At 31.9% G+C, this 25,989-nt stretch overlaps 2 protein-coding genes and 1 long non-coding RNA gene across 6 annotated transcripts; 1 reads left to right on the top strand and 2 right to left on the bottom strand.

Moving 5' to 3' along the window:
- Nucleotides 1-5,132: 5,132 nt before the first annotated feature.
- Nucleotides 5,133-9,155, bottom strand: LOC112750782 (glycosylinositol phosphorylceramide mannosyl transferase 1). Its single transcript, XM_025799634.3, has 5 exons — nucleotides 8,490-9,155; nucleotides 7,394-7,790; nucleotides 6,625-6,788; nucleotides 6,449-6,519; nucleotides 5,133-5,561 (listed from the first exon to the last, which is right to left on the bottom strand). The coding sequence occupies exons 1-5, from the start codon at nucleotides 8,687-8,689 to the stop codon at nucleotides 5,401-5,403; spliced, it is 993 nt and encodes a 330-aa protein (XP_025655419.1). The 5' UTR covers nucleotides 8,690-9,155; the 3' UTR covers nucleotides 5,133-5,400.
- Nucleotides 9,156-14,889: 5,734 nt separating this feature from the next.
- LOC140178979 (uncharacterized) lies at nucleotides 14,890-17,012 on the top strand. The gene is made up of 2 exons (XR_011872296.1): nucleotides 14,890-15,418; nucleotides 15,709-17,012. It is a non-coding gene; the product is annotated as an uncharacterized lncRNA (long non-coding RNA).
- A 2,129-nt stretch (nucleotides 17,013-19,141) lies between these two features.
- On the bottom strand, nucleotides 19,142-23,986 carry LOC112750780 (uncharacterized). 4 transcript variants are annotated; one of them, XM_072216827.1, is made up of 7 exons: nucleotides 23,267-23,986; nucleotides 22,790-22,886; nucleotides 21,908-22,003; nucleotides 21,438-21,485; nucleotides 21,321-21,362; nucleotides 21,016-21,189; nucleotides 19,142-19,423 (listed from the first exon to the last, which is right to left on the bottom strand). In XM_072216827.1, the coding sequence occupies exons 3-7, from the start codon at nucleotides 21,986-21,988 to the stop codon at nucleotides 19,394-19,396; spliced, it is 375 nt and encodes a 124-aa protein (XP_072072928.1). In that variant the 5' UTR covers nucleotides 21,989-22,003; nucleotides 22,790-22,886; nucleotides 23,267-23,986; the 3' UTR covers nucleotides 19,142-19,393. The 4 variants fall into 4 exon arrangements, with proteins under 4 accessions (XP_072072928.1, XP_072072930.1, XP_029149226.1 ...); XM_072216829.1 differs by lacking the exon at nucleotides 21,321-21,362 and having other exon boundaries at nucleotides 23,267-23,984; XM_029293393.2 differs by lacking the exons at nucleotides 22,790-22,886; nucleotides 23,267-23,986 and adding an exon at nucleotides 22,107-22,242.
- Nucleotides 23,987-25,989: the final 2,003 nt, after the last annotated feature.

Below are 25,989 nucleotides of genomic sequence, written 5' to 3'. Positions count from 1 at the left end.
TCAGTATTAAATTATTTCAAAATCAAATTATTTTCTTATCTCAAATCATTTTCAGTTCTCAAAATCATTTTCAATAAATTAACAAAACCAATTCTAATATTAAATTTTTTTCCAAAACCAACCAACTCCAACAACAAATCATTTATAAAATCAAATCAATTCAAAATCAAACCGGTTCCAGTACAATTTATACCAACTTCGACATAAACAATAAAAAATCATAATTTTTAGCCACCACAACCAATCAATAATTAAATCAAACAAACGGTTAGAGTCATCCAAAATAATTCAATTCAATCCATGAAACTTACGAAAATCATAAAAATATATTTTTTACATTAATATCGACTTGTAACAATTCTTGATAGTAAATTGAGTTTAAGAAATCACCCCTATCTCGATTGTCAAAACTGTCAGCGGCAAAACGCATTAAGACCCTTTTTCTCCTGGCCCACAACAGCAACGGTCGCAACCACAACTCCATAACGCTTTCGCAACAATAGCGGCAACTCCAGACGCGACATGCAAGGACTGAAACTCAACCAGTACTTAGAGAAGAACCAAGGAACGGAGCAACTGCAACTTCGATGATGATTTTCGACGAGCAGAACGGTAGCAGGGAGCTTTGGCGGCAGTGCAGCCGCTTGTTGTCACATGCAGCAGCGCCACCGTCACCTCCACTCTTCTAATCAGCCTCAAACAACAACGACAACGACTCCTGAAGGCTCCGGTGGTTGCAACAGTAGTGAAGGAAACCACCACACCTTTTCCTCTTCTCCATGACGTCCTCTCTCTCTCTCTCGTCTGACTCTTCTCGCAGCAACTCGATGGCGATGCTCCTCACAGCTGCAGTTATGGAAGGTTCAGCGGCTCCCTCCGGTGACTTCTCTCAAACAAAAGTGACGTCAACGTGAAGAGGAGGAAGATACAAACACTATAATCGGATTAGATTTTTTATTGGAGTTACGGATCTCAAAAAATCAAGCTCGGAAGCTCGGAGGTGCCATGGATTCTCTCTCTCACTCACGGTCCCTTTCCCTCTCTTTTCTTTCCAAGGATGTTCGGTCATGCATGGGAGAATGATGATTAATGGTGCTAAATGAGGATTATGTGTGCTAAGGAGGGGGCATGCAGTGACGGATCCAAAAAATTTTGGTAGTGGGGACAAAATTTATATTACATGATAATAATTTTTATAATAAAAATAATATGTGTATATAAAAAATTAAATATTAAATTATTTATTAACCACTATATATCTATATATAAATACATATATTGTTTAACTTATTTTCAATGTGTATTTTATATTTTAATATATATTTTATACAGATAATTATTTTTTATGTACATATAGCATGATTACTGTTATGATTATATTTATTATTGTAAAATATGATTAGCCTTCAAAATATCTAATATACAAATTAAAACACTAAAATAGTAATTTAAATAATAATATATAATTTAAAATTCTATTCTTTTAGGTTTTATATTTTTAAAAAATTAAATAATTTTTCTCTTAACACTACTATCAAAATTTCTCTCTTTCCATATATTACTAAACAATTATTTAAAAATTCACTTCCCAACACAATTAGAAGCCGACTCTTATTGATATTTATAGTTAAAAAAGTTCTTTCAATTAATATAGTTGCTACGCAAAAATTAAAGCTAATTTGAAAAGAAGATAAATAAGATTCTTTTGAGTTGATTTAAAAAAAACACTAATTTCGTTTAAATATGAGAATTGATCATTCTAATGAATATTTAATATAAAATTTTTAAATTGACGATTAAGTACCAAAAGTTGAATAAAAAATTATTATGGGGTCAAATTTAATAATTTAATGGGGTAAATAAATATTATTATCATATAATACTCAAAAAAAATTTAAATTATAGTGGGGGCGCTTGCCCCCACACCACCGCACTTGGATCCGTCCCTGGGGGCATGTGTCGCATATTAGGGCTGCTGAGTTAGTGATTTAAGTTATAGATATCTTAAACGAATAAGTATGAAAGTTGGATATATTAAAACACAAGTAATAATATATATATATATATATATATATATATATATATATATATATATAGGGATAAATATGTATGAGTTACTAATATAAATGACATTAGTAACATAATAATAAAAGATATACGATGAAACATTAGCAAAACTAAGTTCACCAAAAAGTACCGATATTTACTCGTACGGGCAGATTTTGAACTTAATAATAATATTAACTAAATTTTATTTTAATCAAAGAGGGTAATAATAATAATAATAATAATAATAATAATAATAATAATAATAATAATAATAATAATAATAATAATAATAATAATTTTATTCTTTCTCGAAATATCTCATTATAATAAAAAATTATATATAAATTATAATTAATTTAAACCTTAATAATCATAAAATCAATTTAATTATTTTTAGTAAATTAGTTTCTAAAAATAAGGAGCTTCAATTAATAAAATAAATTATAATTTATTTATATTTAGATTTTTCGAAAATGCAGGTCGTTATAAACAACATCTCCAAAATACTCGTATGCAGCCCTGTTTCTTGCATCGGCCCAAAATGCATTTTTGATAGAGTGATTACTTTCAAGGTTAAGCTCGAAAAAGAAATTTTGATTCTTTTCTTTCATTCTTAATAAGTATTTGCCAAATTCTTTGAATCATCTTGTTTAGAAACATTCTATATTTCTCTTGTAATGTAATTTCTCACATCTTTTTCGATAAAACTTAGTTCGCGATGATTATCCGCTGCAGTTACGAATGACTGATATGTTTTACTCGGTCCGATTCTTGCTTTCTCATTGTTTTCAGTGGTACGACATACAAACATGCTTAGGTCCTTGTGTTGTTTAAGCATCTCTGTACGATCTGGAGAGCAAGGGTGTGAATGATTCAGAACAACTTTAGAAATTATCCAAAGACCGACGTCCTTCAATGTATGTACATATATCCTGGCTGAAAAGTTTATTCCAGTTGAGGGGTTTGTCTTCAGAGTTGGAGATATCTTGGATTTCGACTTCCCTTCTCAACTACATGTAATTAGTTGATTCTTAATCTCATCTCTCTTTCGAGTGGTGTTTCTTATTTTTGTAGAAAAACTAACAAATTTGGAATAATCTTTGTAGAATTTTCCAACTTCTTTCAGTGTCTTGAAAGTCATCCCAATCTTTGGGACAAATTGTTCATCAACAACACACCTGGACTGTAAAATGAACCGAAAATATTGTCATAACATGTGCATTCTGTAATAACCAATGGACCGAAACATGTGCATTCTATAAATTCATAAACTCCTGCAATCTATTCATTATCACTTTATTCAATTGCATTCCATTGCACTCAATTCAAAATAATTAAAAAATAAATCGAAAATATTATCAAAGCAAAACTATTGTATAATACCAAATGAACCGAACATTGTCCATTATATAAATTGAAATTCAAAACACTTGCGTCTAGAATGAATCAAAAATCATTTGAAAACGAAACCAATGTACAATTCCAAATGAACAGAAAATTGTGTTCATAAACAGCTAGATTTAGCGATTGCATTCCATTCCATTCAATTCAAAATTGAATAATCCAAACTTCATCCGCTTGATTCGATTCAGAAGAATAATCAAAATCGCTCTCATTCAATTAATTTGAATTTGAATCATTCATTGTATTTATATGCTATTAAAATCTGAATCTGAAATTTGAAAACGACGAATATAAAATACAATGCAGATCGAAGAAGAAAACAAAAAAAATACAATTTTTTACGTTGAAAAAAGAAGAAGAAGAAAACGAAAAAAAAAATTAGAGAAATCAGAGAACAGACAAACGAAAAGAAGCTTTACATTGAGGAAGAGAAGCTCTGCGTTGGAATAGAAGAATGAAGAGCAGGTTTACATTGAGAAAAAGAAGCTATACATTGAAGAAAAAGCTTTACATTAATAGGTAAGAGACACATAAACATAAAAAAATTTGGTTGACTTAGGAAAATTACATGAACGTGAAATATTTTTGTATATAGATATAATAGTTATTTTTTAAATTTTAGTCTTTCGAATTTTTTTTTCTTTGAATCATAAAGCGGCAATGTACACTTCTATATATAAGAAGTTTGTTAAAGTCTTTAAATTTAAACTAAGAATATTTTTGTAAGTTAAAAAAAGAAGTCTAAAAGATTAAATTTTAAAATAATTATTAAATTAATTTAGTGAGACCCAAAATAAAATAAATTTTGTAGTATATCATTGATAATCGTTTGATAAAATCCTTTAAATAAAAGTATTTGAATAAAAAACCCAAACCCTATGCATAGGGTGCGACACGTTGAAGGCACCGTTTTACTTTTTATATTATTTTAAACTCCTTTTATGTGGATTTTTTTTAACATGCTTTTATGTAGATTAAAGCATATATATTAGTTTTTTTTTTTTTTTTATTTACGAACGCATACATATTACTACATTATTGTGTGACAGACTAATCCGTGATCTATCAAACGATACATATCGTAAAAAACAAAAAAATAATAAGCAGAGACTAGTTTTGACTTTTGAGGATTATAATTCAAACAACATTTATTTAAATTGATATTTTTTTTAATAATTTTTTATTTGAAAGTGATTTTAAGTATTATAATTCAAATAATATTTATTTTACTATAATCTATTTTAATATAAAGATTGCCAAACATAAATCATATTAATACAAACTTATTTTTCATCAAAATCAAATTTACAAAATCAATTTTATACAAATTTCTGTTTACAAACGATAATTCAAATACACACTAAGTCACCCTAATTAGCCACAACGATGGTTTCTGGCACCTTTGCAAATGCAACAGCAGCTGTCTGGTTATATTGAAACCAACACAACACGCGTCCTCTTCCACTACAACCATGACATTTCAGCAAGTGAGGAAAAAATTTTCTTCCTCACAGTAGCATAACCAGCCATGAAACAAGATATATTGTTACGAGTTAGAAAATATGACTAGAATTACTTCCCTCTTACTTGTGTATGAGACCTATGACATGAAATTGCTCACTTCTCCTTGCTCCAAGGATGAACAGTAACCCGACCAAAAAATATAAAAGAGAAGTATCTTTTGCTAAGGGTGTAATACCCCTCTATATTTTACAATCAAATTCATAATATTTTGCTTTCGGAACGAAAAGCACCATGCTGTTGTGCTTGTATTACAGACAATAATACAAGAAATCAATCTAAGGAATCTGCTAACTATCCTTACTAAGTGCATGAATTGTGTGCAAGATTCACAATATTATACAGCTCTGTAACTACAGTGAAATCAAGTAACCCAACTAGCTAACATTGAAATTTCTATAAAAACTATAACATGAAAATCTAGCTTCACCAAAACCAAATATTGCGACTATCAACAGCCTTCACTGAGGTAGACACCAATGGCATCCTTCCAAACACAGAAGCAAACCTGTTGACGCATTCACTTCTTTTTTCACTGTGACCTCCCAAACTGCTGATTCCAGTTGATCCAATCTCAAATATCTTTCCTGTAACAAAGAATGATTAAGTTAACAAACTTGTGTACTAAGGTGGTATAAACAATATGGTTCAAGAGGGGCATTAGTAATGTTCACTACGCGTTACGATCATTGGAATCAGGGACAACATTAAAACAAGGCTTAGATGGAGCATGGCGACCAGGTACTCTTTCCGCTTCTTTCGTATTTGTCACTGTCACCTTTTGGTACATCGTAAGTGACAGTAACAAATAAAAAGAAACGGAAGATTGTACATATTAACCCAGAAATGTACTTGAGCAGAAGGACTTGAGTGAGAATAAAAAATGTCAATTGATAACAAAACACAAGCAATTTCATTGCTTTCAAAGCAAGTTGCACTACCACGGCTAACCGTGCATTGCAGAATTCTTTGATAGAAAGGACAAAAAAGGAATCAATACTGTAAATTGTTGAAATATATGATAGAGCTTTGAAGTAAGAGACAAGGATAAGAAGGTGCAGTTAGTCAAGGTGAGTTATACTTAAAACCTTTACTAGTCATCACAGCTTCATCCGTTTAGCAGTGCTTAAGGGTATAGATCTGTTCTTATTCAGACAAGATCAAAAACCATTTTATCATGTTATGCAAGACACATGGAAACAACCTCCAAATAAACATGACAAAGGTAGGAATTACAAGTAGCTTTAGCAATCAATGAGTATTACTCCCTAAAGCAAATGGGCTAATTTTAGCTAAATGACAAATCACTTGGAACAAGGGAATTATATACATTGAGCTAGTGTGGGAAAGGAACTTTCCATGTGAACAAAATAAGCAAAAGGAAAAATAAAATAAATTATCCAATTCCTACGTAATTATTATTTGGTATTTTTTAATTAAAAGCATAAAATGCATTCAGGTATTCAACAATTACCTTTAACCCATATGGGGGGTGCACCAGTTGCGTTTGCAACAAGGAAAGACATTGCAATATCTTCACAGTTCCTGGGTATTAAGAAAACATTAAAAGAAGTTGGAATCGACAATATGGAATGTTTAAACTTCATAAACAAGAAAGCAGTGAATGATTGATTAGCTGAAAAGAACAACCTGTTCTTAGTTATATATTCTTTAAGTGACGTTGGCATTTGATTTGTGTAGAGAATGAAGTACTTTTTGTGAAAAAATGCTGCCTTGGAGAGCACCATGCTGTATGTACCCGTCCACCACACGGACCACCATCCACCATATTTAAATTTGGAGCCGCCACCTTTCTGCAAGCACATTCAATAACTAGAAGATTAGCTTAAGATGTTTTTAATATTTTACATAGAAATATTAATAAAGTAAATGTGTAAGGAACTGCAGAATTATGAATTAACCTTCAACTAATCTTAAGCTCACGTCAAGTTTATAGGTGCAACAAACAAAACTACCAGGTTTTACAAGGATGGACATAAGATAGAGTGATGAAATCCCTTCTTCTCTGACTAAAGTCCAGCTAATTAGCTTTCCCATCCCTTAGAATTAGATTGCCGCTAGTAACAATATAAAAAGTCCTCAGTTTGTGAGGCTCGAATATCTTAACTAAAGATTTAAAAACTATGCCTCTCTTGATGGCAATTAATAGGCATGCAAAAATTTGGAATGGAGCTTCACTTTATGTTTCAAAAGACTGCTTCCTGTGTGTTTGAAAAACTGCATATTAGACTCCAAACGATGAAGAGCAAAACAACGAACAAGAAATAATGCATGAAAATTCCAATAAAAAGAGGATGGGCTTGGTCGTTGGTCAACAAAAGTATAAGCACAGAAAGAAATATAGTGAAACAAAATCATCAAAAACATTTTGAATTGGGTGAAGTTAGATAAACCATACCGAGTAATCAACCCAATGGACACGAGGTACAAACCCCACCATTGTATCAGGTGCACTTTGCCAAACATCAAATGCAAACTCCACAGAAGAGCAAGGGAATATGACATCATCATCAATTGAGAAGACAGCATCGGACTCTAGATCTTTAATTTCCTTGAACCTGTTGTTCAAGCTATCCTCCTTGTTGATGTCAAACTTCAATTTGACTTGGTGCCCATCTTTAGGCACGGACTTCACCACGTGGTATAGATATTTCAGAAGAGAATCCGAAGGTGGATCTGGTTCGCTCCACACAATATGCACTGAATCAAGGCGAGGACACGATGAGTAATGCTTGATGGACTGCTTTAGAAGATCATATCTCTTCCATGTGTTCATCACTATTGAGTACCCTTTCCTTTGAACAAAAACACAACACAAAAGCCTTAAAATTCACTTTGCTGACGTTTACAAGCAGCATAATCTCAGAACACCAGTTAAGAAAATAAGTTCAACATGAAAACACCAATCCTAAGATGATTTTGATTTCTGGTATCCAATCAAGTACTACCTCATAGATAAAAGCTGTTCATTTCCACTCACTATCTTGAAAAGAAATCGTTTTTATGGAATTAGTGCAGCTGTTAAGCTAGATGTTGTTTAATAAGAAATAAGAAATGTTCAACATAATTTAAAAAAAAAAACAAAAAACTTTTTGTCATTTTCTATAGCTTTTCGTCCAGCAGCTTGAACTTGAATCTAACATGGATCTCTCTCTTGTGAAACAAACAAAGTACTAAAATACAAGTTCCTCAGTGGTCGTTTAATGTAGAATCTGTTTACATTTTTATGGAAGCTAAGAACCTCTAAGGAAAGCCTATAATTGTTACTTTAACACTCTACACGTTCATTATTAAACTTAAAAACTTTCATAAAAAACAGATTTCTCACCAATAAACATAGCAATTTTTATTCTTATTTTAATTTATTTCTCCAATTAAGTTGGCCTGAATTGAAAAAAAAATAAAAATAAAAAACAAGCATATATTAAGCAATTAACATATTTAACAAATAGGATTAAGTAATCAAAAGGAAAAAAGCGTATTGTAGTTAGAACCTGAAATCAGGGCCATAATAGGGAGCAGGTGCTTGATTATTCCAAAGGAAGAAGCTGGAAGCACTTGTGGAAAACGCGATTAGCGTAAGCCCGACGCAGAAGAAGAGGAGGAGCTTGATCTTGAACGATTTAACGGCTGAGATCGCGAGCAGGCGGACCCTCTGCTCAATCCAACGGTTGAAAAAGTAGCTCCCTCTCATCTCATCACCCGAGGAGAAAAGAAAAGCAAATAGTTTGTTTAGTTTTTCCGTTTTCCGTTAGGCCGTTACGTATTGTCAACTGCGGAGAAAGCCGGATCCCCCTTCTGACGAGTCGAACCGAACCGGTCTGGTTCTCTCCGTGGCCGAGCCAGAGAAGAAAAGGAGGACGTGAATGGTGTTTAGGGAGAAAGTGGAACGGGGAAGACCGGAAGACGGGAAGAGTTTGTTACTATTTTAATTTTTTTTTTTTTCTTCCTTTCTTTTTTAGCTATGTGAAAGAGGGAACGCAGAATGAACGTGGCAGGGGGAGTAGTTGATAATATGTTGATATTGTTGTTGTTCACGTTTTGTTGTCGTCAGTGTTTTTCAGAAGAGTCAGGCATGGCAGGGACAGCGGAGATTCATGCCTTTTCATTGGTAGTCCTTCAACAACATTTTGAAGAGGGCATGCCTCACTCACTTCTATTCTTTTAAAAAAAATCCAAAAATAAATAAATAGATAAGTCGAAAGATAATCAACAAACGATTGACGATGGTTATTAATTGATAATATCGGTTAATAACAATAGTAAACATTCTCATGAGTCACTAACAAATTTTAAAGTAGATATTTTTATTTTTTAAAAATATTCAAGAATTTTTTTCGATTAAATCAAATGATTTTTGAGTCGCTTTTAATCAAATTTTCAACTAAGTGTTGGATAAAAAAAATTAAAAACAAATTTTATTATAAGACAATTAAATCTCAAAAAATATATTTTAAGATAAATTAATCCCTTTTTAAAATAAGAGATAAATAAATCTATTTGATAGAAATAATTCTCAAAAATTTTAAAAAAATAAAAATTTATTAAGGACTGAGAATCAATTGTCTGAAAACAAAGAGATGAAAGTAAAGACGGAACAGTAATCATATTTTGAATAGCAAGAAGGTCTTTACCTTTGATCAATATGTCATCTAGGTAGCGGTTGATTTTTTTTTTATATAAAAAAAATATTGGTGTTTTTGTTAGAAATGAGATTATTTAATGTAATTAAGGTAGGTGAATTTTGTAGGTAAGAAGTCAACACGTGAGGGTATGTTGGACACGTGGCAATATCCTGACCAATACGCGAGGGACATGTTGAATATGTGGCAACATCTTGACTAATATGTGAAGTACGTGTTGAATAATTTCTACAATAATATAATACACTTCAAATGTCAATATTTAACTAAAATACTATCTCTATTTCTATATTAAAAATAATTTCTAATATCTGCGTACACTAAAATTTAAAGTTGAAACTTACCATTGTTCTTAAAAAACAAAGAGAGGTCTGATTCTGAAAACCAAAAGAAGATGAAACAGATACTAATTTTAAGAACCAAGCATATGATCCTTATTTTAATCCATACAAATTCTTATTTAATTTGCAAATTTGATCTAGATTTTCTTCACTAAATTTAGCCGGTTGTTACATCAAAATTAATTCACTTACAGTTTATTTGGATGAGATAAAGTTGGAAGAAAAGAAAATAGGAAAGAAAACGGATAAAAAATTTAGTTTTCCTTCTTTTGGATCAAAAGGAAAAATGAAGAGAAAATAGAAAAGTATGTATAGGATCCACTTAAAAGTTTTTACGTTAAAGTTGGGCAGAAAACTGAAATAGAAAGGAAATTATGAGTAAAAAGATAAATTTATCCTTTCAATTACAGAAATTAAAATCTCTAATTTTAATCTTTCCAAAAGAAGAGAACACCTATCTTCCTGGTCATTGTTACTTGTTTTTGCGTTTTGTTATATTTGTATATATTTAAAAAGAATGATATATATTTTTATTTATGACATTAAAAAACAACATAAAAGGATAAATTCAAAAAAACATTATTGTTAATAAAGATAACAGGTTAAAATTTTGAAATGTAATTGCAATTACTTTTTTTTATTAGAAAAATAATTTAAGTACATTGGTATAAGATAATTTATATATAATATAAGAAAATGTATTAAGGTAATTTCACTTGGTTATGATTTTCTCTCTTCTTATTTTTTCTTCTATCCAAACAAAAGAAAAATTTTCTTCTATTTTCTTTCCATTCATTTTCTCTTCATCCAAACAACATAAAAAAAATAAACTTTTTCTTTCATTTTCTTTCTTTCTATTTTCTTTCCTCTCATTTTTCATCCTCAATCCAAACAAAGTGTTAAGTTGAAGTCTATGGTGTAGATGCCAAAAGACATCTACACATATAGAAGTAATGTGTTTTACTTTTCTAAGTAATATTTGGCGTTTTTTTTTTGGGATTAATGAGATTTGATATCTACTATTAGTGTTCTCTTTTATGATGTGCAATAAAAATACTGTAATTTTTAGCTTTTGTCTATTTAAATATAATGTTAATTATATTGTTAAATTTTAATGATATTCATTTTTTTTGTCACATAATAATAGACCGAATAAAAAATTGAACAATTTTCAGTTGGGCTAATAAATAAGCATAGCTTTCTCTGTTTTTCTTTTTTCTAACTATGCACAGTAATAGTATAAAGTGCAAAATAAAATGATGTAACATATTATTTGGTTTCTTTATCAAATTTACTTATCTAACAATTATTTTTCTGATTATAAAAATAGACTTTATAATGTCATGACTCCTTTCCTTTCAAGAAATATAAAATGGTCATAAAGTTACTAAATTTTAAAGGTAAAAAATTTTATTTTTCTAATCATATTTACAAAAAATTATATTAAAATCAGATACGCTTTAAATATTTATAACATAAAAAGTTCAAGTATTATTTAAAAGTTATTAGTTTATATTTTTTGAATGTTCAATTTAATTTAATGTATTTTGATTTTGTTTATTTAGTTATTAGATTGGGTTTTATATTTATCCTTTGTTTTCTATTTCAATTTTAATATATCTTTTTATTCAATTTCAATTCTTGTCTTTTGTTTATTTTGAGTTCTGTTCTGTATCAATAAATCTATTACAAAATATATGTTTAACAATTAAATATTTTATCGCATTTTAAATTTGAGCTTTATCCTAAAGTAATATACTCTTAATTCTTTATAATTGAATACTAATAAAATTGTATAATAATAATAATGTAAATATTAGTTAATATATAAATATTGATTAAATTACCAAATATATTTTAACCTTCAATAAAATTAATTTTTACCTTGTAAAAGTAAAATAAAAGGATATTTACAAACTATATATATTTTGTAAAACTTAAAAAGTTCAAACTATATAAATCATATATTTTAATTACTCACCAAATTAATAAATATATATTTGTATAGCAATAGGATTCGGAATTTCAGCATTGAGTCGAATAAAATATTCCATCGTTTAAAAAAGATTCTATTTGGCCCAATGTATACTAAAATTCAAGGTTGCGAGAACCGGACCGGTCAATAAACCGATGAGGTAATTGGTTCACTGATTCAGTGATTCGATCGGTGTTCAACCGGAATTCAACCGATTTAATTAAATGTAAATAAAATTATTAAAAATTTAATATATAATTTTTAATATTTAAATTTAATAATTTTTAAATCTAAAAATTTTAATATAAAAATAATTTTGAAGTTATACCTCAACATGAGACTAAAAGGTGTTATACCTCAAAATTAGACATTAACAGTTTTCTTAAAAATACTAACACTGGATACATTAAGATGCTCAGTAAAAACACACTAATAGAGATAATACATTCATAATAATTAAGACAGTGTCTCTCCATTATTTAGAAACAAATGATACCAATAAAAATAAAACCCTCTAAACTACATTTCCATACCAAGAGTGACTTTATCTAACCAAAGAGAACACAACATACAGAGAGATTAACAAAAGAAAAAATACTTCAATGCAGGAACATGTCCGTGAATGCCATGATTGATTAAATTGGGCGAGGGATTTGTCATGGCTTCAGAAGCGAATCCAAATCCAAAATCTAAAAATCCAAATTACAAATTACATCCAACAATTATAGCGAAATTCAAAATGATAACAATTCAGAACCCAGAAGATTATATCAATTCATCCAGCATTCAAAATAAAAAATTATACTCAGCAAAATTCAAAATCCAGAGTTCCAAAATTGAACTTATATCAAATTTATATTCAGTAAAATTCAGAATTACATAACAATTAGTTCATATAATTAACAAAATAAAAAAATTGAAAAGAAGAATAAGAACTCTGCATCAAGCCATCAATTCATATAATTAACAAAATAAAAAAATTAACTGAACTTAAATCTGAACTAAATTCCTCACTACAGCAACCAGCAATTCATACAGCTAATTAAAACCAAATAAAAACAACTAATTGAAAAACCCAAGAACTCACTGCGATTTACGGCAGCAGAACAGATGCCCGACTAGTCGACCACGATGTTGACGACAAGCCGACGACGGGGACACCAAAAGCTTCAGTGTTCAGAGTTTAAGACGACGACACTGCTAACAGCGGTGTTGTGGGGTGTGTCATGTGTGTTCTTCTAAAGACCAAACGACGATGATGCTAGACGCTTCAAACCACGAGGGTGGCAACCGCTGGTGGTCACTGGCTTACTGCCAGCGTCGATTGTGGTGTGGATGGTGGAGTCCCTCTGCTCGTTGGAGGAAAAGGAAAGTAGGGTTGAGGGAGGCGTGTCGTGACAACTGAGTGCTGAATGATTTGGGGGTGGGTTAGGTTAGTGGGTCGTGGGTTTTGTTTTTTTTTTTTTTTTTTGGCGTCACAAAACGACGCCATTTTGGGCTATTTTAAAAAACCGGAACTTCAAAAAACCTGCTCGGTTCATCCGGTCTACCGGTTAACCACCGGTTTAACCGGTTTTTTGCAGAAAAATTTTGGGGGTCAACCGAACTGGCCAGATGACCGATTTCTGGTTAATCTGGTCAAACCGGCCAGTCCGGTCCGATTTTCAGAACAATGCTAAAATTTGAATTTCATTAAAATTTTAATAACATAATTAATGTTACATTTAAATAGACAAATTCTAAAGATTGCAGTATTTTTACTGCACAGTATGAAAGACAGCATAAGTTGCAGACACCAAATATCACTCATAAAACCAAAACACGCTATTTCTATATGTATAGATGTCTTTTGGCATCTACACCATAGACTTCACCTTCACTTAATTACCCATTTAAAAATACATTATTGAAATCGAAGTGCCTTATATATCAACCAAAATACAATGTAAGAGTTAAAATGATTCTAATAGTTGCATGCTTAATTATAAGTCCAAAAACTTGGTTATAATCAACTCTTTCAATCTGATGATTACCCTCTGCAACAAAGCGAGGTTTTTATATTTTAAAATATTACCATTTGGATGCCTCTTAATAGCATAAATCCACCTACAACCAATGATTTTTTGATTCGGAACAAGAGTAGTTAGAGTCCAGGTCTTTGTCTTTTAGAGAGCATTTAACTCTTTAACCATGGCTTGAAATCAATGCGGACATGATAATGCTTGATAAAAGGATGTAGGGATTACTAAATCCAAAATTAAAGATGTTACGGTATGTAAGATTTTTTATTTTTAAATTTTTAACTTTGTATTAGTCTGCACAGGATGTAGATTAGTTGTAGAGAGTGATGGTGGTATGTCTCCAAATTGAATTTAAATTCCAAATATAGAATAATAGAAATATTATCTTTGTGTAATTGGGTGTGGAGAGGAGGTAGTGAGAATAAAAGGTGGTAAATCTTTTTGCTGAGATGAAATTAGTGGTATAGAAAAATTGGAATTTAGAATGAGAGGAGGGTTGTGGAGTTTGATTTTGATTGATGTTGGGAGAGAAAGCAGGTAAAATAGAATTAGAAAAGGGAGTAGAGGGAAGAGAGATGAAAGAAAATGATAAAAGAAGTATGAGGAAAAGACAATTTATAAGAAGGTGGAGGTGAAGCAGATTTTGAATGAAAGAGTTCATTGTATGAAAATCTAGATTCATAAAAAATAATATGCCTAGATATTGTTGAGAATAAGTAGTATGACTACAATCCAATCAATTATGTGTCAAATAATTTGTTATTGTTATTATATTAAAGGGTTAATATAATAAAGTCTTTAATTAAAGGGTAAATTATACTTTTTGTCCTTAATGTTTGCTAAAAGTTTCAAAAATATTCCTAAGTTTTTATATGTTTCAATTTTGTCCATCAAATTTTTGATTTGCTATCCTTATTGTTAATTTTTTGATAATTAATATTTTTCTTTCTAGTTATACCCCCTCATATCCCCATCAATCTATCATCATCATCATCATCATCATCATCATCATATCTCTCTCTCTCTCTCTCTCTCTCTCTCTCTCTCCATAATCATCGAGTAACCACTATCGGCAACGGTGGCGGCAACTGCAGGGAGCCGAAGAGGGCGAGAAGAAGGCGGCGACAACTAATGGGAGTTGGGTATTTACGGCACCACTCTCTCTCCACCAGCATCATCATCTCTGTCCTCACCATCATCTCGACCACCATCATCATCATCTCTCTCTCTCCGTCCTCACCATTATCTCTACCACCGTCAAAATCGAGCAACCACTATCGGCAGCGGCGGCGGCAACAATTGTAGGGAGCCGAAGAGGGCGAGAAGAAGGCGGTGGCAGCTAACGAGAAAGGGACAGCCTTTGCGGATTAAGAGAGTGAGCTTGGTGTCATTGTTGGGTATTTGTGACACCACGCAGCAGCGGAGGTTTCTCAGAAGTTAGGGGTATGCAATTTTTTTATTTTTTAGTTTCCTGAAAACTCAATATAGGATGTGAATCTGAAATATGTCTATTGCAGATATATAATTGTTATTGTTGTTATTGATACTATTATGTTTTGTTTGTGAAGAGATAGTTCAAAGTCTCGAAATGGGAGTGGATGAAATCTTGGGTTGATTTTGATGTAGTTTGAGATGTATTTTTTGTGTTTATTGGCTAGGTCTTTGGATTATCTTAAAAAATTTTGGAGTTGATTGTGATATAAATATTGTTCTTGGATACGAATATTTGGTAGTGCTTCAAAGGAGGAGAGAGATGGCTTCAGTGGTGCTGGAATTGTGTAAAGAAGAAGAAAAAGATTGGTCATCGTCAAGAATGGAGCCCGATGGAGATGGTGGTGATGGAGAGTCGGAGGAGAAAGAAGGAGAAAAAAAAAAGGGGTATGGCCAATGATGATGGAGAAGGAGGTTGATAGTGGTTGCTCGATGATGATGCTGGTGGAGATGATGGTGAGGATGGAGAGAGAGAGAGAGAGAGAGATGATGACGATGGGGATTGAGGGGTATAATTGGAAAGAAAAATATTAATTATAAAAAATTAACAATAAGGATAAAATTGATGCAAATTGAAAATTTGATGGCAAAATTGAAACAAATCAAAACTTAGGGATATAGAAGATGAGGAAGTAGTGGAGAGGAGGTAGTGAGAGTAGAAGATAGTGAATCTTGTTGCTGAGATGAAGTTGGTGGTATAGAAGAATTGGAATTTAGAATGGGAGGAGGATTGTGGAGTTTGATTTTGATTAATGTTGGGAGAGATAGCAGAAAAAACATAATTAGAAAAAGAAGTAGAGGGTAAAAGATGAAAGAAAATGATAAAAGAAGTATAAGGAAAGGACAATTTATCAGAGGGTGAAGGTGAAGCAGATTTTGAATGAAAGAGTTTATTATATAAAAATCTTTATTCATCAAAAATAATATGCCTAAATATTACTCTCTAATCAGATGAGGTAAGACACTTGTACCCCATGTGATTGGATGCATTATCAAGACCAATAGAAGGTGTTGACTTATAATCAAATTTATGAAAATGGTATGGTTTCATGCATGGATAGCATGCACATTCAAATATCTTCAAAAAATTGTAGTGTGGAGAATGATTATGGAATAACTCATATAGAGAATGATGGCCAATGTGTATAAAAGGTAATCTATTGATTAGATAGACTACAAAAAGGAAGACATCATCCCGGTGTAAAAGAGGAATTGATACATTTGCAAATATTGTCATACCAATTTCTGTGATATGGCGATGTTTGTAGTCTGGCCTCCCATTTTGTTAATGGGTAGGAACAAGAGAAGTGATGAGATATTCCATGTGTTGCCAAGAACTGAGTGGAGGTTTTTGACAAAAATTCTCTGCCATGACTGCACAGTTTTAATTTTTCTTCCAGTATGGTTTTCTATTTGGTTCTTAAATTGTATAAAAGCTTGAAGAGCTTATGATTTGGTTGTTAACAAAAAAATTGAAGTGAAATATGTAAAGGCATTTACGAAGGAAATATAATAGTGAAATCTATGAAAAGAAGAAATTGGTGAAGAACCTCAAATGTCAATATAGATCATATCTAATGGTGCATGAAACTAAAAACATCTAATTGAAAGGAAAAATAATGCATCTTTACTAAACAATAAGATTCACACAAAGGTTCTTTTATTGATTATAAAGGTGGAGTTGGAATATTACAATTTTGCATAACCATCATAACAATTTTAGAATTTGGATGTCCTAACCATTTGTTCCATAGATGGTAATTATTAGTACAAGAAGCATTAAAGCATCTAACTATATTAGAATCAACAAGCAAATCAGAATTAGAAATTGTAACATTCTTGAAAGCATAAATTTTACTCTTAGGTGCTCCTTGAAGTAGAACCTGATAAGTATTCTAACAAATAACACCACTTGACAGCATGAAATTGGAAATAGCAATTATTGTCTTGTGCAAATCACTGCACGCTTACCAAATTTTGTGTGATTTTTGGTGAATGCAAGAGTTAATCTAAGAGATATTCTTTTTTGTATCTAAAGAAACAAGAAAAAATTTGCCAATACGAGTTATGTCAATACCTTGTCCATTACCTAACACAATCTGATCAGGTCTAGCATACTCATTGAATGTCAAAAAATTGTTGGAATCAGATGTGACATAGTGACTAGCACCGGCCACTGGTGTCAAGAAACTATGCAGGATCAGAAACTAAAGATGGTGTAGTGAGATAGGCATGTAGTGTATGGTATGATGGAGGAGGAGGTAGTATAGAAGCCTGAGATACTATCGAATTGAATGTGGTTGATTAGTATACTTAATCAAATTGATGAAAGAAATTTAGAACAATGTGTCCACGTTTAGAACAGACTTGGCAGAGAGGGCGATTATCTTGAGAAGAAGAACGTTCACTTCTAAATAATCTTGCACCTTTGCCTCTTCTAGAATTTGAGTTTCCACGAAAATTTTCCCTTCCAAATTGTGTTCTCTGTGCATAATTTGCTTGAACCAAAGGACTAAGCTCATTTTTTTAGAAATGATCAAACATATTCTCATGGGATAAAATTAAAGCAAAGATTCAGCCTCAATAAGAGAGACGTTTTCAGATTTTGTCATTACTGAAGATATGAACATTGCATAATCCTCAAAATGGCCATCGGTAATAGCTGAATTGTGATCATTAAGAGACAAGGTATATCCAATTCTAGCAAAAGAATAAACAATCTTAAGAATTTGTTGAAGATAATTAGCAGCTCAAAGACCCTTGTTTTTAACAGATTTGAGAAAAATAATCTTGAATGATCTCCCAAACTTGATAAACAAATTTACAATCAAGCATACGATTCTTGAATGATTCATCAATTGCTGTAAGAAGTCAAGCCATTAAAGCATGATTTTTGAGTTTCCATACCTTGTAAGTTGATGATTTTCTGCCTGCAGCTTTGGATTCTTCAGATTCAAATTGAGGAGGGATCTTATCTTTAATGATATGATCTCCCAAATCATTTGCATTAATTACATATAACGCGAGTTTACTACAATAAATTCTAGTTAAAACGGCGGTATTTTTGGGTATTTACGGTGGTTTGAACCGTCATTATTACCAGGAATGACGATTTTAGAAAGTGACGTAATTCTGGGCGCCATTCTAGTTATTACGGCGGTTTTAAAAAAATTGCAACAATTCCCTGGGTTAAAATGGCAGTTTTTGGATAGGTTAAAATAGCGGTTCAAACCGCCATTATTTCCAAACAAAATGACATTTTTTGGTTGGTTAAAATGATATTTATGAACTAGCATTTTTACCTTAGCAGAGTGGCGTTTTTGGTTGGTTAAAATGGCATTTAAAACCGCCGTTTTTACCAAGTTAAAACGGCATTTTTAGTTGGTTAAAACGATATTTTGAACCGCCGTTTTTACCCGGATAGTGGCATTTTTATTGGTTAAAATGGTGTTTGAAACCGTTTTTTTTACCTATTAAAATGACATTTCATGTTGTTTAAAATGGCAGTTACAAGCCACCATTTTTACTGGATAAAAGTGACATTTTTATCGTTTAGAAAAGTAGTTTTAACCGTCGTTTTTACCGTGTTAAACAAATAATTTTTGTTTAAAATTTCACAATAGCAAAAAATCATAATCCATAAATAAAATATTACGTAATTCATAAATAAAGTAGTAAACATAATATATAATTTTTTTAGTATTGAAAATTAAAAGTAATAACTCCAATACAAATAAAGTATCAACTATAGCATAATTTTTTAATTCTAAATGTCTTCATTTAGATTGGCTCCAATTTCTAGCAGTGTGTCACATACATCTCATCTATAAAACGAGGTAACTTGCTTGGCTAATACCTTGAAAGTAAGAATAACATAATATCATGATCTTGTTTCTTCCTGTGAATCTTCTTTCTGGCTGCTCAATTTCAAAATATCTTCCACCAAAATTTTGCCATCTGCTTGAAATGAAAAGTACAAATAGTAGTAATTATTCACTCTGGTAGTTGAACTAATTGACAAATTTAGATTCTTTATCTGCTCCTATTTATAATCTTCCTATGGTTACATATTCTATTATTCTATCTAGGGGTGTTCATGGCCCGGTCCGAAGACTCGGCCTAGTCCTGAACTTTTTAGGGGCTAATTTGGTGTGATTTCATCGGGTCTAGGTTCGGGTAAGGGTCTCAAAGATAGACCCGATCATTATTTCGAGTCAGGTCCGGGCCATAGCTCGGGTCATCCGAACTCGGTCCGGTGGCCCGGTCATCATACACAATTAATATTTTGTGTTATTAGTGATGGATGATGGCTATTCTTATGTGAAATTTAAGTACTGTAAATCTTAATATTTTGTGTTATTAGTCATTATAAGACTATAGTTAATGCTTTATATTTAAAATGCATAAGACTTTAGACTAATGCATAATATTGTGTTATTTGTATTGATTTAAATATTTAGTGTTATTAGATAATATTAGTACTGATTGTGGTTATGCTTTAATTTTAGGGAAGGGTTGGTTCTTATTATATTTTTCTAAGTGAATTTTACCATGTCAAATAATGGTTGGAGTCTTAGACATTTGGATATTTTCACATGCTAACTTATAAAAAGGTAATGCTAACGGCCCGGTTTTCATCCGATTTTTACCCGGTATAATCGTGGCCCGAAAGTGTGTAGGTTTCATCGGGTTTAGGGCCGGGTTCGAGTCTAACAAATAGGTCCGGTATATATTTTCGGGTCGGGTCTGGGTCACATCAAACCCGGTTTCACCCGGCCCATGAACACCCCTAATTCTATCAATACATTTAGGAATTGGGTTTTGTCATCACCAATTCTTCTCAACACTCTATTATTTTCCATATTGATACTTATATATTACTATAGATATTAAATCCGACAAGGTTGAGTACGAGCGAACTGGTTTGATTCAATCAGTTAAATCATGTCATATATGCTAGTCTTTAAAAATAATTCCAAAATGGCTACTGTGGGAAACCGAACCTGGTATCTTCAGTTTATAAAACAACAACAACCATGATAAAAAAAAATCAATTATTACACAATAGCCAAACAAAAAAGTAATTTTAGAGAATCCTTCCGCTTATGACTTCACACAATTTAATAAAGTTAATTGCGCAACAATTGGCCACTGTCAAAGTCAGCATCTAACTACATCTATGTTATAAAGGATGGTAGGTAGGGGACTAAATGACACTAACCATGTGAAGAAACTCTGAAAACATCAAACTAGGAGCCACACTGTTATTTTTAATGGACCTTTCTATAAGTATGTATGATTGAACCTCATCTAGTAGCTAAAACAAAAAACAGAGGTGCATTAGGAAACACCAAAAACTTGTCCATCCAGCAGCACCGAAATCTTAGAAGTCAGAACAGCATTACTTGCCATGATGTTTCAAAGTTACAATTCCAAAAAATAATTGAACTTGCCTATAAGCAATTCAGATACTCCATATCATAACTAATAATCGAAACCAAAACTATAACGCAATGATGATAACATAAGCAAGCAAGAAAGCAACTCACCAAGTAGGAGTTAATCTGAAGAGCTTTATCTTTGAGCTCAGGTTTAACTGTGAGCTTGTGAAATCCAATTTTCAGCTTCTTCGAGTTCAAAGCTTCCTTTGGCTTCTGACTTGGTGGCTTGAAGCGCAAGAGCAAATCAACGAACCACGAATGGTTTTCCTTCAATTTCTTTACCTAAATTATACCAAAAAAAGGCAGAATGAATAATTGAGGTAAAAGCACAAATTTATACATGCAAACTGGAGAGAGAGGGAGATATATATATATATATATATATATATATATATATATATATGAAGTTGTACCAAATTTGGTGGAAGATCTGAGGAGGGGGATAAGTTTTCGAGCTGAGTGAAGAAGAGAGTGAATAAGTCCCACCAGAGAGAAGTGTCGACGGAAGAATTCTATAATAATTTGCATACCTTTTTTTTTTCAAGCCTCAAGAATTCTTCGAGTTCCTTGCTAACTAACTGAAAATTTATCAGACAAATGAACTGGTTCACAATCACAAATTTATGACAAAACCTCAACAAAATCCACCTATTCTTAAATTTGTGAAAAAATCTTATACAATGTAACAATACTATATGATACCAGACTCTGAGTTCTTACACTATTATATGTCACAACATGTCTTCATTTTTTAGATTTACAAATTTCATGTGTACCTATATACCTATACCTATATATATTGTATTTACTAGTGGCCTAACCTCTAAAATAAAAGGTTTTAAGAGCTAGATGCTGTGTGGCAAGATGGTTTAGATTCAATTATAACCCGAGCTCCTGAAGCAAGCCTATTGATTAAAATTAAACTTGTCAATCAATGATTGAAAACTAAAGACTCAAAGTTACTTTTGCAATGAAGTTTAGACATAGAAATATGTTTTACCTGTCTGTAGGAAAAGTCATGCGTATGGGGTTTGTCAAGTAGAAAACCAAGCAAGATTAGAAGTCCAAATGGGATAGTCATCAAACCAAACACTCCCTATGAAGAAAGATCATAATACAATATAAGTGACGAAGTGCACAAAAGACAAGAAAAAACTGTGCATTTGATTTTTAAAAAATAAAAGGTTGCAAGAGCTAACCATAGGGCCTATAAGGTGAACAAAGATAACACTAATGGAGAATCATAATAGTGCTCCAATAGAAGAACTGAAGGCACATAAACTCTGTATATCAACAGCAAGTAAATAGCTATATTTCAATTTGACTTGCTCAATTCAATAGATGGAATTTAAACCTTTATTTTCCTGTGAAAGAATTGAGATTGAGAAACTTTATTCGTTTCACTTGCTTTTGTTCCTAAAACGTGTATTGATATTCGATGTGCTCAATTCCTACCTTGTTGTGTTGTCATGAAAATATATTTTGCTTGATCATGAACATATGAATGAAAGAAATTAACACATCACAATTTTTTAATTTTCCACGTCCACAAGAACAATAGCCATCCCAATTCAGGTTGCCCTGTTAAAGAAGACTAATATATGAACACAACTAACTTCACATGAATCGAGTCCATACAATTCTTGATAGCACCACTCGCCTGCCAATTAATCCACCGAGGTTCATGAAAAATTGCAAACCAAATCAACGCTACTAAATTCATGTGCGTGCTGTAACTAACATGTAACTAGCGTTCATCATCTAAAAGAGTACGGTATCGGCAAAAAGTAAAGCAATTGATTGGTAACTTCTAAACGGTAATCCAAAGCGTAGTTTTATTCAGATAAAAGCTAGAAGAGAATGATAATTAGCAAAATCATACCTTGAAAGGTAGAAATGAAACCGCAGTTAGTTAAACGCATTTAGAATATCCTAAGGATGATTCCTCTATGTCTTGTGATTTCAACTCTTCACTTGATCTGCACATTTATTCAAAGGTTTCATACATATGAAAAACTGCTCAGTTTGTTAAGCCTATATGTTCCTATCAGATGTCAATCAAAATCAATTACAAAAAGAAACATTAATCCAAAGTTCAAGCCACAAAAGAATTCCTAGAGTTACTACTTTTCAATTTAATTTTACTTTATCATTAAATCATGATTTCATCATCATTATTATGAAATGTTTCAACGATCCCTTCTTCAGAAACCTTAGCTCCTATAGTTTTAGTAGTTGTAGTTGCCATTTCGCAAAATTTGTCATGTATTCTGAAATTTTGGATCAATAATTCAAGAGATCGAAGGAATTAGAGTAAAATATTTTCAAGAGAACAAAGAAAAAGAGGAAAAAAACCTACCTCGCGAGCTTGTGGGAGGAGAATCTCAGAGCACAGTAACTAGATGGGCGAGATTGCCGGCATAGGAGAATGCCACCAGAGGAGATCATCGCAATAGGAGATGTTGCCGGAGGAGACCGTCGCAGGAGGAGATTGTCATTGGAGGAGAGGTCACCAGAGAAGATCAGCGCTGAGGAAGATGTCGCTGAATGAGATCGTCGTTGGAGGAGGTCATCGCCGGAGGAGATCGGTTAAAGGATGTCATTGTCGGAGGAGATTGGTCAAAGGAGATCGTCACAGAAAAAATCACTGTGGCAACGATTCAACCTTTGTGTTTCAATGGAAAATGAGAATTTGATTAGGGTTAACTTTTTTTTATATAGCAGTGATAATGGCATTTTAAAACTATCAGAATTAACAAAAACCACCATTAAATGCAATTCAATTATGACAATAATAAAAAATGTCATAATATCCAGATATTACAACAGTTTTACAAAATCGCCGTAATATTAATACTATTTTATGTCTTTTTTTTGTAGTGGTTGTTGTCATCTTTAATGATTATCATTTGTTAGTTTATCAAGAATGGATAAAGAAGAAGAAGTATTGGATTGAATAGAGATGATTACACCATAGATCGAATGGCTCTATAATACCATGAGAGAATCAGTGCAATGAATGTAAAGCATGAAAACAGAGAAAGAGTAATAAAAGCAAAGACTGAATAGTTCTTATTATTATTGCACTACATTAGACACAACTATATATAGTAAAGAGAGGATACAAGAAAAGGAGGAAAAAACTATTACAAAGTTGTTACAATCTTAACAGAATAACTAACTTGGCTTCTATACAAGTAGTCAGTAACTTGAAGGCTAAGTTTTGTGATCTTTTGTGCTTTTATCCTCATTAAGGACGGAAGTATTTTATTTGAAAATTTTTTTAATCAATTTAATAGTTTATTCTAAAAATAATCTCTAAAATATTATAAAATAAATTAATTTAATTTTAAAAGAATTCTATGTTTTAATTTTAGATATCATATGATATGATAAGATAATAAATTAATGACACATGTTATAAAATAATTGATTGATATATCATATCAATAATATAAAATATCATACCACATGTTATCATTTTATACAGAATTAAATTAATTCTTAAAAGCACATATATAAATCATTGTCATTTATAAAATTTTAAAAATAAGTTAAGATAGGTTTAAAATAAATCTTTTTTTTCTTTTTTCATAAATCTTAAAATTTTTATTAATTTAAGTGTACGTACTAGTAATTCTAATATCATTTATTCGCCTGTACAAGCAAAACTCTTTCTACAAAGAATAATATATAAAAGGATAATATATTATTAATTTTTTATTTTTTTTTATACATCCAATTGTATATATAAACGTAATAATCGAAATACAGAGATAAAGTACACATTTTAATCTCTAAACTCTAAACTTGTAGAAAATATAAAATTAAAAAAATATTTTGCATTTCCTTGTTACTTTTACAACCAAATAAAGTTCTATATTTATTCTATTTATATTTTTCATTCAAAGACACAATTTAAAGATTTTTTATTTAAATAAATTAAAAATTATTTTATTTGTTGAAATAAATAATTTTAAAAATTATTACGAAATTACGTAAGATTACTTATCTCGTTTACACTGTAAACGAGATAAGACAATGCGCGTGATACGTGTATATCTCGTTTACAGTATAAACGAAATACAGTAAGATAAACTTCTAACAGCTATAAAAAGGTGTGCAACTCTTGGCATTCTCGACTTACATTTCATAGCTTCTTCTCCTCCATTTTTCTTCCCAAAAATAGGCAAAAATGTCTAATAGTAGCAGATATGTGGTTGTCTGTGTACCCCAATTGTCATATGAGAAACAGTGACAATGGGGTGATATTTGAGTGTGATACTCCGTTACTGTTCCGCACTTGACACGTAAGTTTGTTGTCCGAGTTGAAGAGTCTGATATTGAGCAACCTTGGTGGTTTAGGGAGAAAAGCGATCAGAAGGATGGGGTATAGGTTGCTAGCACCATTGGGTCATGGAGTTTTTTGGTTTCACCTGTATCGCCTCCAGGGCGACGAGCATGTGCGATTCATGTTTGACATCCATAGCAGAATCATGGTGGAACAAGTGATGGAACTTTCCGCCGAGGTTAGTGACGTTGGTGGCAGTGGATCCGCCCACTCGACCTTTGTGTAGGATGACCCACCTCTCGCACTACCACCGATTCATGTTGCTAGCCCAGTGGAATACATGGACGTCGGTGATGAAGACTCCGTTGAAGAGTACGTTGTGGATAGCAACGATAGTGATTCGTTTGAAGATGATGATAAGCAGGAGTTTGTACCAGAGACGCCAGCCAAGGTAGCGGTGCACTATGTGTTGCCTCTCCCCACCCGATTCCGACGCTATCAGATGTACCAAGTCACTATCATGCATTAGATCTGGACGCGATGCATGAGAAAACTCCTTTTCCAAGCACCGGGAAAGACGATTACAACCTAGACGATAGAGTGGAGTTTTATGTCAACCACAGAGTCAAAAATAGAGATGCAATAATGCAGGGTGTGAAGAACTACAGCATCCGCAGAAGTGCTGAGTATCGAATGGTCGAATGGAATCAATTGAAGTACCATGTTCATTACTGCCAAGCTGCAACTGGATGTCTTTGGAGTCTCTATGTAGTCTTCCGACAGAACTTCGG

Source organism: Arachis hypogaea, chromosome 15 (genome assembly GCF_003086295.3).
Source record: "Arachis hypogaea cultivar Tifrunner chromosome 15, arahy.Tifrunner.gnm2.J5K5, whole genome shotgun sequence".
NCBI lineage: Eukaryota > Viridiplantae > Streptophyta > Magnoliopsida > Fabales > Fabaceae > Arachis > Arachis hypogaea.
This window is presented reverse-complemented; position numbering and strand designations above follow the sequence as displayed.